This window comes from Halichoerus grypus, chromosome 1 (assembly GCF_964656455.1).
Source record: "Halichoerus grypus chromosome 1, mHalGry1.hap1.1, whole genome shotgun sequence".
In the NCBI taxonomy this organism is placed as follows: Eukaryota; Metazoa; Chordata; class Mammalia; order Carnivora; family Phocidae; genus Halichoerus; species Halichoerus grypus.
This window is the reverse complement of record NC_135712.1, coordinates 209,108,539-209,124,723: the sequence shown is the minus strand read 5'-3', so window position 1 is coordinate 209,124,723 and position 16,185 is coordinate 209,108,539. Positions and strand designations below refer to the sequence as shown.

Genomic DNA, 16,185 nt, shown 5'->3' with positions numbered 1-16,185 from the left:
CAGCAGATACAGTCTTGGCCCTTCCAGAGTTTTCTCTGGATGGGAGAGGCAGCAGTTAGGGGAACAGGGCATTTCAGAGGCCCACTTCTCAGCAAGCACCCCCCCGAGCGTAAATAATGACAGCTGACTCAGACATAATGTGCTGGTTACTGTCAAAAGCTCACAGCAGCTCCCTCAGCTAGAGAATGGGTAGACAAACTGCAGGGCATCCTTACACTCAAGGACATAATATTGGTGACCCAACTTCCAAAAGTAAGGAGCTAGTGACATATAACAACATGGATGAATCTCCAATGCATTATAAGGGGGGAAAGTAGCCAGACACAAAATGCTACCTACTGGATGATTCCATTTCTATGACATTCTAGAAAAGGCCAAACCGTAGGGATGGTGAACAGACCAGTGGTTGGCGGGTATCTGGGGACAGTGGGAGGAACTGACTATGAAGGGCACAGCGAGCAGTATATTTTTGGTGATGAAATAATTCTGTATCTTGATTGTGGTGGTGGTTACATGACTATATATGTTAGCGAGAGCTTGCAGAACTGTACCCCAAAAAGGGAAGACTTTATGTTACTTAAATTGTATCTTAAAAAAATAAATTGTATCTTAAAACAAAACACAAATGCCTCCCAGCTGCCTTACATCAGTCAGGGTCTACACAGGGACATCCACATATCTCTGACAGAGGGGATTTAGCGCAGGGGTTGGTTATATAGACGAGAAACCAAAGTTGGGGAAAGGGTTACTTAGACTATTTATTTATTTATTTATTTATTTAAAGATTTTATTTATTTATTTGACAGAGAGAGACACAGCGAGAGAGGGAACACGAGCAGGGGGAGTGGGAGAGGGAGAAGCAGGCTTCCCGCCACGCAGGGAGCCCGAAGCGGGGCTTGATCCCAGGACCCTGGGATCATGACCTGAGCCAAAGGCAGACGCTTAATGACTGAGCCACCCAGGCGCCCCTAGACTAGTTAGAAATAAGCAAATAGGGAGGCCATGCCCAGTGGGAGATGCTGCCAGAAGCAGATAGGGAGAAATACTCCCCCTTCCTCCTGCCCTCCAATCGGCCTTCAGTGCCTGCCATTGGCTAAATTTGGGCAGAAGCCAGTAGGCAAGGGGATGGTCTATGCAAGGGTCAGCCCCTCGCCATGGGGCAGGGCGGAGCAGGGAATGAATCTTCTGAAGGTATATAGGCCCAAGGCGGACACAAACCATGTGACGGTGGAGTAATTATACTACTGTTTTACAGAGGAGGAAACTAAGGCCTGGGGAGCCCATGTGCCCTGCCCCAAGGGGTTCAAGCTCTTTTCTCTGCTCCATTTCCCATCTGGGCTGAACTGAAAGGAACTAAAGGGAATGGAAATGTCTATGCAAATCAGGCCCACCCCCAGGGGCTCTGGGGGCTGCTGCAATGGGAGACTCCTCATCCTCACGCTTGGCGGTCACCCACAGAGCTGCAAACAAACACACAGCAGATGTTCTGTCAATGATGAGGGAGCAGTTCTTCCCCAGTAGGTCAGGGCCCCTGGTCAAGCCTGCCCCCACGCCCTGTACCTCCTATTCGAGGGCTTTCCCCCATATTCCATCCTCGACCTCTGGACTTTGTGAAAACCCTTGCACAGTGATGGGGGACTAGAAAAGGCCAGACGTTGGGGGGTCCTCCAGCTTCCGATGTCTGCTCCTTAAATTGCTGTCATGCCCATGGTCAGCAGAGATCTCTGGACTACAAGGCTGACATTTGCCACACACCGCTGGGGACAGAGGTCACCCGCAGTTGAGCCTTTGATCCACGGGAGAGGGCCAGACACATCAACCTTTGACCTCCACCCTGGCTTGGACCAAAATGCTCAAACTTTGAGCCTTTCTGTATGCAGGTCTCAAGGTCATTACCTCCCTTTCATTAAGGCTTGCTCACAATCAATAGCTGATAGAGGAGTCCTGTGCAAACTTCTTTCTCTACATCCCATTGGTTCAATTACTATGTACTGAGAACCTACTGGATGCCTGGCACCCTTCTTAACAAGAGGGCCCAGCAAGAAATAAAGACCCCATCCTCCAGGAGCTGATGTTCTACTGGAAGAGGCAGTCAAGAATCAAAATAGGGGCGCCTGGGTGGCTCAGTTGGTTAAGCGTCTGCCTTCGGCTCGGGTCATGATCCCAGGGTCCTGGGATCAAGCCCCACTCCGGCTCTCTGCTCAGTGGGAAACCTGCTTCTCCTTCTCCCTCTGCCTGCCTCTCTGCCTACTTGTGCTCTCTCTCTCTGTCAAATAAATAAAATCTTAAAAAAAAAAAAAGAATCAAAATAAGTAAGAATGACATCATCTGTTAGAACGTGGTAAACGTGCTGGAAACAATGATACTGGGAAGGCATATGAAGAATGTGGGTTAGGAAGGGAACAGTGACTTTAGACCCAGTGTCACCTGAGAAGGTGACATTTGAGTAAAGACCTGAAGGAGGTGAGGGAGTGAGTCATGCAGATATTTAAGGGAGAGAGGTCCAGTGCAAAGGCCCTGAGGCTGACATGGGATTGACCAGTTCTGGTGAGAAGACCAGTGTGGTCTAAACCACAGAGTAATAAAGGGGGGAAGGTGGGAGGAGGTGAGGACAGGTCCTGCAAGGCCTTGTGGGCTGCAGCGAGGACTATGGCCTTTGCTCAAAGCGAAATGAGAGGCACGGAGGGTTGTGAGCAGAGGAGGGACATGATCTGACTCAGGTGTTTACAGGTTCCTTCTGCGGTTGGAAAAAGACTGTGGGGAGTGAGATGGAAGGAAAAGAGAACTCTAATCCTTCACTCAGCTCAGGAGGGGAGGGTTCGTGTATGTCCCACTTACACCTATAAGGAGACCAGACTCTGAAAGAGCTAACCAGTTGTCTAGGGATACCCAGCCACTTAGCGGCACCCCCTAGATTTGAACATGTGTCTCTGCAACTAGAGTGTTGTTGGGCAAATAATCATTTTTTTGGTAACTTATGTGTCCGTGACATCAGGGGGATAGAGATCTAAGATCTGAGAGCAGGCTTCCCAACAAGCAGAGAGCCCGACTCGGGGCTCGATCCCAGGACCCTGGGATCATGACCTGAGCCGAAGGCAGACGCCCAACGACTGAGCCACCCAGGCGCCCCAAAGAAACATGTATTGGGCGCCTGGGTGGCTCAGTTGGTTAAGCGACTGCCTTCGGCTCAGGTCATGATCCCAGGGTCCTGGGATCGAGTCCCACATCAGGCTCCCTGCTCTGCGGGGAGCCTGCTTCTCCCTCTCCCACTTCCCCTGCTTGTGTTCCCTCTCTCGCTGTGTCTCTCTCTGTCCTATAAATACATAAATAAAATCTTTAAAAAAAAATGAATAAAATCTTTATTTTTTTAAAAGATTTTATTTATTTATTTGACAGAGAGAGAGATAGCGAGAGCAGGAACACAAGCAGGGGGAGTGGGAGAGGGAAAAGCAGGCTTCCCGCCGAGCAGGGAGCCCGATGTGGGGCTCGATCCCACAACCCTGGGATCATGACCTGAGCTGAAGACAGACGCTTAACGACTGAGCCACCCAGGCGCCCCGAATAAAATCTTTAAAAAGAAAAAAAGAAGATAAATACTGATGGGGAAAAAAAAAAAGGATAAGTGGGTCAGAAGGGCCGGGAGTGGGGATTGCAATTTTGAATAGGGTGGTCAGGACAAGCTTCGTAGAGGAGGTGACATTTGAGCAAAGAATTGAAGGAGGTAAGAGATAGAGCCATGTGGAGCTCTGGGGAAAGTATGTTCCAGGCAGAAGAAAGAGCAGTGCAAAGGCCCTGAGGTGGGTTCAACTTAAATGAATGAGTTGCCATTAGGAAGGTCCAGCCACCCCTAACTCCTGCTGCTCTCTCCCCACTTCTGATCTTTGCAACTCTGTTCTTTCAGCCTGGAACACCTTTTCTCCTCTGGACAAACTCCTGATGGGCCTTCAAGTTACAGCTTTAGGGAAGTCACCTCTAAGACCCCTGCCCCCAGGGGTTAAGAGTTCTTCCCCTGGGCTCCCACATACACTGTAGGCCTCCCTTCCCCTATTCTTTTTTTTTTTTTTTTTTTTAGGATTTTATTTATCTATTTGTCAGAGAGAGAGCATATTCTCTTAGTGCTAGCGAGCACAAGCTGGGGGAGCAGCAGGTAGAGGGAGAAGCAGGCTCCCCGATGAGCAAGGAGTCCGATGAGGGACTCAATCCCAGGACACTGCGATCCTGGCCTGAGCCGAAGGCAGACGCTTAACCAACTGAGCCACCCAGGCATCCCCTTTCCCCTATTCTGATTCCTCAACCTTCTGCACTGCACTGAGTATCTCAATGTTGTCTGCTGGATTTACCTACTCAGTACCAGTAGGTGCCTAATAAATCATTAAGCAAGTTCTGTTCCATCATTTGCTACATAATATCCAAACTTCCTGGCACAGGACAGACTTGTAAATCTGCCTATAAATCATAAACTGGTTCTGGGAGGAGACACATAGCTGGTTGTGGTGGTGGCTTTTGGGAGGGGAACAGGGAGGGGCAGGATCAGAGATTGGAGGAGACACTTCACTCTAGTTTTCTTTTGTACTTGTTGAAATTTTCTTTGCCTGGTGTTTGAATTACCTACACAAACATAAAATGAATAAATAAAATTCTACAACATAAAGGATTGAAAGACCTTTCTAAATTGCAGAGTGGGTGGAGTTTCAAATACCCACCCACAATTATTCTAGCAGGGATAGAATACCCAATGGAATACATTGTAAATTTTTATTAATACTACACAAAAATATCCATGTTATATATCAGATGCGGAAAAAAAAAAAAGAGCGCCCACATCTTTAGTAGGTATTCAAGTCCTCCAGGGTCCACCCCATCCCTGCCTTGGCTCTTGACTTGTTTTGATGACAAAACTCACCCTCGATAATAATAATAATAATAATACCACTAAGTGTTCACTTTGTGCTAGGCATGACTTCATTTCATTGAAGTCTCACGACCTCTCCATTTTCCAGATGAGGAAACTGAGGTTGGCTCCCAGACCACGTTAGGCCAGCCAGGTGATCAGGCTCGGCGAGGCAGCGAAGGCTGCTATGTGTTCATGACGCCCTCTGGAGGCCTCGCGGGGAAGCTGGCAAAGAACCTAAAAACGAATCTTTAGATTTCAGTTGTAAGGGTGCGCAACGAGGGAGGAAATCCAGAGTCTGCGGACTCCCCACCTTGCTGTGTTTTCGGAGAGAGTTCTGGGAGTGGACAGGACCCTGTCTAGGAGGCGGAGAAGACACAGACCTAATCTGTGGTTTGATGGGGAACTTACCCTCTGCCTTGGGGAATCTGAGAGGCACGGTCCCACAGGCTCAATACTGAGGGTTTTCTGCGGGAGACGAAGCCCCGCACGTAAACAAACACACAAAACCCCTTCACTGGAAACTGAAAGACCACCGCGGGGGGTCTAGGAGGCTAGATGGGGCGGGGGCGGGGCATGGAGGGCGTGACCGACACCAAAAGCGTAACAGGTATTGGTCATATTCTCTTAGTGCCCGCCCCAGAACCGCCCAGCCATAGGCGGGCCACTTTTCCAGGCTTAACGCTCATTGGCTGAGCGAGGAGCGTGCCTTTCCGTCAGGGAGATCTCATTGGCTGGATTCCCGCACGGGCTCTTTGGGGGCGGGACCCAGGAAAAAGAGCAGGGCCTACGGAAGGGGCGCGGCTTCTTGCTGCAAGGTCGCGTGTTTCCAGGTGTCGCAGGGGGTCCCTTAGGCCAGGCGTGAAAACTGGAGCCTGGGGGTTAGTCCTGGGGCGGAGATGAAGGCACGCTGGGCCAGGCCCCGCCGACTTCCCTCTTGCACTCAGCTTTCCAACGCCGATCCGAGCGGAGTGGGCGGTGTGTGATGTCATCGCTAGGCGTCGCGCACATCCCGAAGGAGCCTTGACCTCTCCGCGTGGGGAGCTGCGCCGCAATGCTGCAGCTAGTACGGGCTGGGGCGCGGGCCTGCCTTAGGCCCACGGGCTGCCGGGTGAGGCGGGGCACTGGGGACGGGACCGGAGGACAAAGGCTGGAGGTTCCGGGTGTCGTTTCTCACTCTCGTCCACCGTTTACAGGGCTTGAACGCGCTGGCGGAAGAGGCAGGACCCCAGGCGGCGAAGCCAGAGTCAGTAGCCGGCGCGGGTGAGGTTGCCAGGGTCGCTCCAGGAGGGGCGGCAACCGGGAGCCCTGACGCTTGGCCCTGACCCCTGACCTCCCAATCGCTTCAGGTCCCCAGGTGCCCGTGCTGCGCAGGTGCGAGCTCCCGGTACCCGCGCCCCGGCGTCCGGTGCAGGCCTGGGTGGAGTCCCTGCGCGGCTACGAGCAGGAGCGCGTGGGTCTGGCCGAGCTGCACCCCGAAGTTTTCTCCACAGCGCCCAGGTGAGTGGGAGCGAAATGGTGAACTGAGTGCCAGAGGGAGGAGGAGCGGGGCTTTAGGAATCAGGATGACCTGGGCTTGAGCCTCAGCTTCTTTACCTGCCAAAAGGGGATGATGGTTTTCCCAGCTACTGGGTTATGTAAGATTGAGATCTAAGAGTTAAGGACGCAGAACTCTGGAGCTTCAGTGACTGAGTTCAAATCCTGCCTTCCCGCTTGTGTTTCAGTGTCCCCATTCTGTCAAACCTCAAGAGGTTGCTGTGATGATGAAATGAGTTAATTCTGGCACCTAATAAGTTCTATAGATATGTTGATTATGATATGCTGTTACCGAATTTTGCAAAAATAAGCACTAACAATGGTCAAGCCCTGGCATAGCCTATTGGCATTTTGGTTAAGTAGGTCCTTATAGCAACTCTAGGAGAGGGTTCAGTTATTCTTGCTTTGTAGATAAAGAAACTGAGCACAGACAGGTTAAGAAATTTGCTCAAGGTCACACAGCTTGTAAGCTTTAGAGTCAGGATCTCAACCTTACGTGGGCCAACTCCTTGGGCTGGCTTATCGGCTTACCAAGGCGTATGATGCCCCTCACGTGCATTGTATCTGGCACATAATAAGTGCTGTTAATTTATTACTATTACTGATTTTGGCATGGTTTGCCCCCTGCTTTTAGAGTCCCAATCTACTAGAGAGTGACAAAAGAAACTAAAAACAACGTATTTTGTGTATTCTGTAAATCCTTACGAAGTGTCTGGTATATGCCAGATTCCATTCTGGGTGTTGGGAAGACAGCAATGAATGAGTACCAAGGTTGCTGATGTTGCTTACAGTCTGGATCAGGGGTCTGCAAACCTTTTTCTGTAAGGGGCCAGAGAGTAAATATCTTAGGCTTTGCAGGCTTTCATGTCGCCATGGCAACTGCTCCTCTCAGCTGATGTAGTACAAAAGCAGGGTTGTGTCCTAGTGAAACGTATTTACAGAAACAGGCAGCAGGCCAGGTTGGCCTACTAGCCATAGTAGCTTGCCAACCCCGGGCAAGCTACCCCGGCAGTCATGTCCAATGTAACCACATAATGTGAGTCACGTGTGTAATTTACATTTTGCTAGTAGCCATGTTTAAAAAAAAAAGGAAGAAACAATCTATTTTATTAACCTGATATATCTAAAACGGTGTCATTTCAACATGGGGCACTGGCCACATTTCAGGGGTTCAACAGGCACATATCTGGCCAGTGTCTACCGAATAGGAGGATAGTGCAGGGCCAGAGAGGCAAACCAGTCCATAAAGAAGGTGGCAAGGAGTAAGTTGTAATGGTAGGAAAAGAGTAAGGTACTGTGAGAAGGAGGAAGTGGTGGCTCTCCTCTTAGCAAGGAGGCTCCTCTCAGAGATGTTGTTTGGGGCTGAGACCTATGGGCTGAGGAGGAACCAGCCAGGGGAAGAGTGTTTCAGGCAGAGGGAACAGTGAGCTCAAAGGCATGGAGGCTGGACCCCATTTCACAGAATGGAAATGGAGTGGGCCTGGCGGTGGTATGAGATGGGGCAGAGAGGGGCGAGGGCAGATCACACAGGGCCCTGGAGCTGGATGGGAGGCGCCCCTGTTTTCATCTGGTGAGGTGGCGAGGGCTTTAACTGGAGGTAGGCCTCTCACAGCCTCTTCTTTCTCCATAGGTTGGATATCCTGCACCAGGTTGCCATATGGCAGAAGAACTTTAAGAGAATTGTGAGTGCCCAAGTGGGGGAGGTTGGTGGAAGGAGGCAGAGAAAGCTCCTCGATGTGTCTTCTCTGGATTGTTAGGCTCAGGCGTTACCTTCTCTCTTCTGAACCATTCACTGATGGGTGACGTGCCAGGTGTTTTCTGGACACCCAGTGTGCATTAGGCATGGTGCTAGTGGACAAGGCAGGCAAGATCCCTGCCCTTTGGAAGCTCGTAGTCTAGTTAGGTGAACATGAATCAAGTAGGCAAGCCTGTAAATATATGACTAGGGAAGTTGTCCCAGAGAAAAAGAGACATTTAGCCTCGATGTATAGTAGGTGCTAACTAGGTAAAGGGGGCAGTGGCGCTAAGGTAGAGGTAGTGGGAACCGCACATGCAAAGGTCCTGCGGCAGGGACAACATGGAGCCTAGTGTGGCCACAGAGGTCAGCGGGAGCAGTGGTGAGTAGTTTGGATTTTTTTGCCAAGTGCGTTGAAGAACCATTACCAGTCAGGGTCTCTCTGCTTCCCATCTGCTTACCTCAGAAGTCCAGTGAGTGCTTCCCCTGTTCACACCCTCCCTAGCTCACCGTGGAAGTCCCTCGTCATCCCCCCACCCCATACCTCTCCCTGATGTTCTTTAGCTTCTGCACACGTTTCCCCACGCCACACCTTCCTTCCGGTTGCCACCACATTAAAATCATTCAAAAAATGCCAAGTGCCTACCGTGTGCCAGGCAGCAGAGCCCCTGCCTTTCTGGGGCTGACATTCTGGAGCAGACGAGGGGACTCTCGATTTCGTTATTCTTCTCTCCCTCCCCAAGTGCTGTGTGTTTATCCCGATGGATCCCTGATCTCTGTACCTCCTGTTGTCGGGCTCCCCACTGGCGAGCACCTACTGCCCAGCTCACTGCTGTTTTCCCAGGCCCGGGCCCTCTCAGCCGTGACAGTGTCTGCCTTGGGAACCTGACCGTCCGTCTCCTCCCTTTGCACCCGCAGAGCTATGCCAAGACCAAGACTAGGGCCGAGGTGCAGGGTGGAGGCCGGAAGCCTTGGCCACAGAAAGGCAGTGGGCGTTCCAGGCATGGCAGCATCCGCTCCCCGATCTGGCGAGGAGGTGAGCGGGGCAGGGAGGGAGGGGCCCTGGGGGCATCTTCACACCCATCTGGTGTGATAGCTGTCAGTCCCATTCCTTCCACCTGGGCAGGGGCAGCAGGACTCCGGCCCGCAGACCTCACTACCTGTGTGCGGGTCAGAGATCAGAGAGTCGGCTGCTTTCCCAGCTCCCTGTCAGCTCTGGCCTTAGCCTCTCATCAGACCATGGCCACAGCCCCTCTTGGCCCCAACTCCCGTCTTACCTCGCCTGGACCACCCTGCACACAGCACCCAGAGTGCTTTTCCTAAGCCCCCAGGTGGTTCCTGCAGCCTTTTTGGGAAGTCTGGGCTCCTCACCTTGGCATTCCAGGCAGTGGTGCCCACAGGCCCCCCTCGTTCCTCCACATCCTCTCTGACCAGACAACTGATTCAGTGTCAGCTCCTATTTGCCTGGCCAACTCTCTGCATCCTTAGCATGTGTTTGGGCTGTGCCTTTTCCAGGAAGCCCTCCCTGACCTTCTTTGGGTCCCCGGCCCCCAACAACTCCTTGTGCCGCCCAAAAAGACCGCCCTGATTTCCTCTGCAGTTGAACCTCTGTCTGAATGTGAATGACAGGAGGGCAGGGATCCTGCCCATCTTGTTCCCTGCTGCACCCCCAGGGCCCAGCAGAGGGTGGACACACAGGCAGATGGTCCTCACTCACGGTTTGACAGCTGAGGAAGTCGAGGCCCAGTAAGGCAAAGTCACCTGTCCCGGGCGGTGCTGGATCCAGTGTCCCCTCTCTTTCCCTCCTCAAGGCCCTGTCCTCTTTGCTGATTCGGTTTGCCTGCTGGCAGCCTCCCTACACCAGCCACTGTGACAGATTTCTGTCCTGTACGCCCAGCTGGGGTCCTCACCTGTCCACACACCTCTTTCTCTGCAGGAGGCATTGCCCACGGCCCCCGGGGCCCCACCAGCTACTACTACATGCTGCCCATGAAGGTGCGGGTGCGGGGCCTCAAGGTGGCGCTGACCGTCAAGCTGGCCCAGGTACGGGCCTGATCCCGCGGGGAGCTGCCGGCGCCCGGGGGTGTGGGCTGTGGGGGCTCAGACCGTCCTTTCTTCCTGATAGGATGACCTGCACGTTGTCGACTCCCTGGAGCTGCCGACCTCCGACCCCCAGTACCTGACCGAGCTGGCCCGCTACCGCCGCTGGGGGGACTCCGTGCTCCTTGTAGACTTGTGAGGGTGCGGGGCGGAGCGGGGGTGGGGGCGCTGGGGGCCGTCCTCTGCGGTGCTCACCTCCTGGCCTCCGTTTCAGAGCCCACGAGGACATGCCTCAGAACGTCATAGCAGCCGTCTCCGGCCTGAAGACCTTCAACCTGATCCCGGCTGTCGGTGAGCGGAGGGCCCCAGTTCTCCCCCCACCAGGTCCCCAGCAGTCCATGGGCAGTTAAAAGTCTATACCTGCCAGCTCCTCAACCCAGCCCTCAGCTTGCCCAGACGGAGCATCGGGGAGATGCCATCCTTGAAGAATGGCTCTGTCCAAGCTCAGGGCTCAGTGCGGGGCTCAGAGTGAGTGGAGGGGCTGCTGGCTGTCCTCGTCCGGCTCCTCCCTCCGAGAGGCTGGGAGGTGGGATCCGGTCTGGCTTGGGTACGTCACACCCATCATCACATTGGCTGATCAGTCCCTAGAGCTCTTTCTCCGTGTCCTGATGGCATGACTGGCTTCCTCCCGGACGGCCGCAGCTGGGGGTCTCACGGGCACCTTCGCACCTAAGAACTCCTTCCTTCCTGTGGCTCAGGCCCCAGACCATGCTGTCACCCTCCACTCGTCTCTTAGCTCACCCCTTCGGCGTTGACTTTAATATGGGGGATTCCACCACTTCTTACGCCCCAGCTCCCCGTCTCCCTCCGGCCGGGTCCCTGGCCCCTGCTCTATTCCGCAGCCTGTTCTCCCCCACCACGGCCGCCAGAGGGCGCCTGTGCGCACCCGAGTCTCAGCGCGGCCCTCCTCTGCCCACAGCCCTCTGTGGTTCCCACCTCCCTCCGGGACAAGGCCCAAGTTCTCCCTGGGGCCCGCAAGATCCTGCACAACCTGCCCCATCCTGTCCCTGCGCTCGCCGCCGCCTCCTGTCCCGCTCGCTCACTAAGTGCAGCCACAGGCCTCCCGCAGTGCATTCATGCCCCTGCTCTGCCGAGGGTCCGGCCGGCCGGCTGGAGAGGGAGGTGGGGATCCCAGCCCCAGCGCAGGGCAGAGCCAGGCACGCAGGAGGCTCTCAATCAGGGACTGAGCTGAGGACCGTCCCTCGCCCGGGGTCTTGCCATCAGTGAGCAGCTGAGCCAGGGTTTAAGCCTAGCCTGCAAGATCCGTGAGCCCATGCCGCACCCCGGTGTCTCTAGAGTAGGGCAATACGGGGAGGGGGTTGCTTCCTCGGGGAGGAAAGGGGGCCCCAGAGGTGGTAGGCAGCCCGGCCTGGACTGCATCTCCACCCCCAGGCCTGAACGCGTACAGCATGCTCAAACACCAGACCCTGGTCCTGACCCTGCAGACCGTCGCCTTCCTGGAGGAGAAGCTGCTCTGGCACGACTCGCGCTACACGCCCCTCTACCCCTTCCGCCTGCCCTACCGCGACTTTCCCTGAGCCCCGGTCCTCCGCCCTTTGGGGCCCGGCAGCCTCGTGCCCGCCTTGTGGGGGGCGGAGCGGCACGGCCCGGACCCCCTCATCCCAGTGCGGCTGTGCACAGAGCGGCCGAGCACCGAACTCTGGCCCCAATTTTCGCTTTCATTTTTAAGATGAATCTTATTTTTTAATCAAAAAAGAGAAACAGAACAGCTCATTGCCATTTTGTAAATAAATCCACTTGGCAAGTCAAGCTCTTCCTCAGTGCTAGGTGCTGCTGGGTACCTCCGTCCTCAGGGGGCAGCCTCAGGGCTCTTCACAGCAGTGACCCACACTCAGCTCCAGTAGGACGAGAGGGGCTCCAGGAGCGCGCAGAGGAGGGCCCAGCTGTCCATAGGAACCGGCTCCCAGTGCCTCCCCACTGCCCAGCACTGGACCCGAGAATTCACATCCCGGTTTGATTCTACAAATAGGAAGTGTAAACCTGAGCTTTCATCATCATGACTTCCCCTAAGCAGAGACTGAATCCCTGTGGTCAATAAATGAGCAAATAAACACATTTTTTTAAGAACACCGAACTGGTATCCTAATTCTGGAGTCCGCTGCTGTTGTGTGCTCCCCAAGCTAATTTTTTTGTAACAGTCCTGACGCAGACTGTAATGTGGTCAGTTTCCTTAAAGTCAGCCAGAACTGACATCTGCGTGTGTCCGTTTAGCCAAGGCCAGGGGGCCACAGTGACCACCCATGGGCCAGGCTGCCCCTTGCCAAAAACATGTCTGGAATGCATCTCTGGGGAGTGCCTTCAGAGCTCACAGCACATTCTTTGAAAATCCTCATGGATATAAACTTTGATCCTTAAAGCACCAGCTTTGACTAAGTAAAAAAGCCATTTGGAGCCTGTAGTAAGAAGGGGTGCAGAGGGTGTGGGAAATGCTGCTTGGGCTAAAGCCAAACTCTTCCCTACCTCTCCCTGGCCAGATGGGGACACGAGGCTTCGAGCAAGACCCAGCTGTCCTGACGGCACCCAGACTAGATCGTCGTAGCTAGAAGTAAGGCTGCTTAGTTGTCTACCTCGCAGCGGTCAGGAAACAGCAAGGCCAACCCCCTGCTCCCGCAGACTTCCCAGACAGATGTGTTGGAACCTGTTCCACCATACTGGAAACCCGCAGCCAGACCAAGGATGATTAGAAAAAAATGATCTGACGGGTGCCTGGGTGGCTTAGTCGGTTAAGCATCCGACTCTTGATGGGGCGCCTGGGTGGCTCAGTCGTTAAGCGTCTGCCTTCAGCTCAGGTCATGATCCCGGGATCCTGGGATCGAGCCCCGCATCGGGCTCTCTGCTAGGCGGGAAGCCTGCTTCTCCCTTTCCCACTCCCCCTGCTTGTGTTCCCTCTCTCGCTGTCTCTCTCTCTCTGTCAAATAAATAAATAAAATCTTTTTAAAAAAAAAAAGCATCCGATTCTTGATGTCGGCTCAGGTCATGATCTCAGGGTCATGGGATGGAGTCGTGTGTCAGCTCTGTGTTCAGCAGGGAGTCTGCTGGAGATTCTCCCCCCACCCTCTGCCCCTCCCCCACTCAGGAGCATGCGCACGCTCTCTCTCAAATCTTTAAAAAAAGAAAAGAGGGACACCTGGGTGGCTCAGTCATTAAGTGTGTGCCTTCGGCTCAGGTCCTGATCATAGGGTCCTGGGATCGAGCCCCGCATCGGGTTCCCTGCTCGGCGGGACGCCTGCTTCTCCCTCTCCCACTCCCCCTGCTTGTGTTCCCTCTCTCGCTGTCTCTCTCTCTCTGTCAAATAAATAAATAAAATCTTTAAAAAAAAAAAAAAGATCTGATGACTAGAATGTGCTTTCAAATAATTGGGAGGCAGTGTGTGTATTACTAGTTTCCTAGGGCTGCCTTAACCAAGTACCACAGCCTGGATGGCTGAAACAACAGAACCGTATTGTCTCATGGTCCACGAAGCTAGAAATCGAAGATCAAGGTGTTGGCAGGGCTGGTTCCTCCTGAGGCTGCGAGGGAGACTCCGTCCCATCCCTCTCCCCTGGCTTCTGGTGTGGCAATCCTCGGCATGACTGGGCTCGCGGTCACCCCAAGGTCTGCCCTTGTCTTAGAATGGCAATGTCCCCATGGATGTGCCTATGTCCAGATTTCCCCTTTTTATAAGGACACCGGTCATGTTGGGTGAGCCGCCCCCCACCCCCACCCCAATGACCTCATCCTACTCATTCGCAGGTCCTGGGGGCTAGCGCTTTTATTTTTTCCTTGCGGGGAGGGGAACCACTTGATCCCGTGACGGGGGGTAAGGGGAGAGATGGAACCAGATCAGCCGTGAGAACCGTGGAAGCTGGCACGTGTGGCCTCATCGTGTATCCTCTGCTGTCGTCTGTGTTTGAAATTCTCTATAACAAGCTTTTTTTATTTTTTAAACAAGATTTTATTTAACAGAGAGTGAGCACAAGCAGGCAGAGGGAGACGGAGAAGCAGGCTCCCTGCTCAGCAGAGAGCCCGATGCGGGGCTCGATCCCAGGACCCTGGGATCATGACCTGAGCCGAAGGCAGTTGCTTAACCAATTGAGCCACCCAGGCACCTATAGTGAACCTTTTTAGAAAAGAGAGAGATGAATGAAGACATTTCTTCAGGGGAGCTGTTGCTACCCTCAAGTCCTTCTCCCGCCCGTTTGGGACGTGGACTGACCCAGACAGAGCCCAGACAGGGAGGGCACTTCGCAGTCAGCCGTTCAAGGCAGGAGACCCAGGACTCCCGGGCTGAATCTGGCTTAAGAAAGCAAAAGCAAAAGTGAGCCTCTGGGACTGGGATCCCACTCGGAGGGCCACCTGGCTCTGACGGTGGGGCCAAGGGGTCTGCTTACTCGTGGTCAGCATGGAGGTCCCCTGGGTGGGGCTGAGGGAAGAGCCCCGACCCAGACCAAGATGCCCCCACTCCAACCAAGGGGTCTCAAGCCTCAGAGCCCCCCAAAAAACATACCCATCAAATCCCTCAGGGGTGCCACCTTAACTCACTGCTGGGCCATCCAAAGCCCCCAGCCCGGGAGGAACAGCCCTGTCTCCTGTGTCCTCCTCCCCGCACCTGGGCAGGAGGGACCCCCTAGTGATGGGGGGGGGAGGCAGACAGAAAGAAGGTCACCAGCAGTGAGACCAGGCCATTCTTCCGCACCGAGGCCTCCAGCCCGGCAAGGCCTGACCCGGGGCTCCCCTCCGACATCAAGTCAAGTTCAGAGACTTGAATATGATACTGACTTGGGCCTGAATCCTGGGCAGACTTCTCAGCCGGGGGTGGGGCACGATTCCAGCACAGAAGAAACGGGGCGGAAGGAGAAGCCAAGTTCTGTTTCGACTGTCGCATAAACAACATGAATTTCTGCTTTACCCCCTAGGGTGGCTAGGATGAACTGTGATACCAGCATGAACCAGATCTGTGGGAACGCAGAGGAAGCCTGTATTTCCACTGAGGAAGTTTGAGGGGGAGATTCTCAGCGCTGGGTCCTAGTGAAACAGACCAATTGGGACGACTGCTACCCGCTCTCGCTCTGCGCTTGCCAAGCACCGCACGCAAACTAGGTCAGTGAAATCTCACATCCAGCCTTTGAGGTCTGTGTTACCATCCCATTCTTCAGCTGAGGCCTTCGAGAAGTGGTTTGCTCGAGGGGAAGTGGTTTGCTTGAGGTCACACTCCCAGCAGGGGCTCTCAGCATCCTTGACACCTGCTGTCCCGCACACTCCCCTCCAGCTGCCTCCGCTGCAGGGCTGTGCTGGGCTTGTCTGCGGGGCAGGTCAGAAGGACTGTGGGGGGGACCACGACGACATACAACCCGCTAGGATGGCAATAAGAGTCGTAATCATAAAACAGAAAATCGGCATTGACGAGGATGTGGAGAAATAGGAAGTCTTGCATGCTTTTACGGTGCTGGTAGGAATGTAAAATGGTACAGCTGCTGTGGGAAACAGTCTAGGGCGCCTGGGTGGCTCAGTCAGTTAAGCGTCTGCCTTCGGCTCAGGTCATGATCCGGGGTCCTGGGATCGAGTCCCGTGTCGGGCTCCCTGCTCCGCGGGAAGCCTGCTTCTCCCTCTCCCTCTGCCTGCTTGTGCTCGCTCTCTCTCTCTGTTAAATAAATAAATAGAATCTTTAAAAAACAGTCTAGCAGTTCCTCCAAAAGTTCCACTTGGAATTATCATATGACCCAGCAATTCTACTTCTGAGTGTATTCCCAAAAGAATTGAAAAAATGTTCATACCAATGCTTGTACATGAATGTGCAAGGCAGCATGACTCACCATGGCCAAAAGGAAGAAACATCCCAGATGTCCATTGACTGATGGACGGGTCAACAAAATGTCGTATCTTGTGGCAGGCAGAAGGAGAGGGAGACGCAGGCTTTCTGCAG

The 16,185-nt window shown here is 53.9% G+C and overlaps 1 protein-coding gene across 3 annotated transcripts; it reads left to right on the top strand.

The window, feature by feature from the left end:
- The first annotated feature begins 5,715 nt into the window (after positions 1-5,715).
- On the top strand, positions 5,716-13,229 carry MRPL4 (mitochondrial ribosomal protein L4). Of its 3 annotated transcripts, none has more exons than XM_078055857.1 (9): positions 5,716-6,002; positions 6,088-6,154; positions 6,241-6,391; positions 8,058-8,109; positions 9,081-9,198; positions 10,099-10,205; positions 10,288-10,397; positions 10,477-10,553; positions 12,758-13,229. In XM_078055857.1, exons 1-9 carry the CDS (start codon positions 5,946-5,948, stop codon positions 12,820-12,822), a joined length of 804 nt encoding a protein of 267 aa, XP_077911983.1. In that variant the 5' UTR covers positions 5,716-5,945; the 3' UTR covers positions 12,823-13,229. The 3 variants fall into 3 exon arrangements, with proteins under 3 accessions (XP_077911983.1, XP_035975528.2, XP_077911984.1); XM_036119635.2 differs by lacking the exon at positions 12,758-13,229 and adding an exon at positions 11,655-12,352; XM_078055858.1 differs by lacking the exon at positions 12,758-13,229 and adding an exon at positions 11,132-11,645.
- The last annotated feature ends 2,956 nt before the right edge of the window (positions 13,230-16,185 follow it).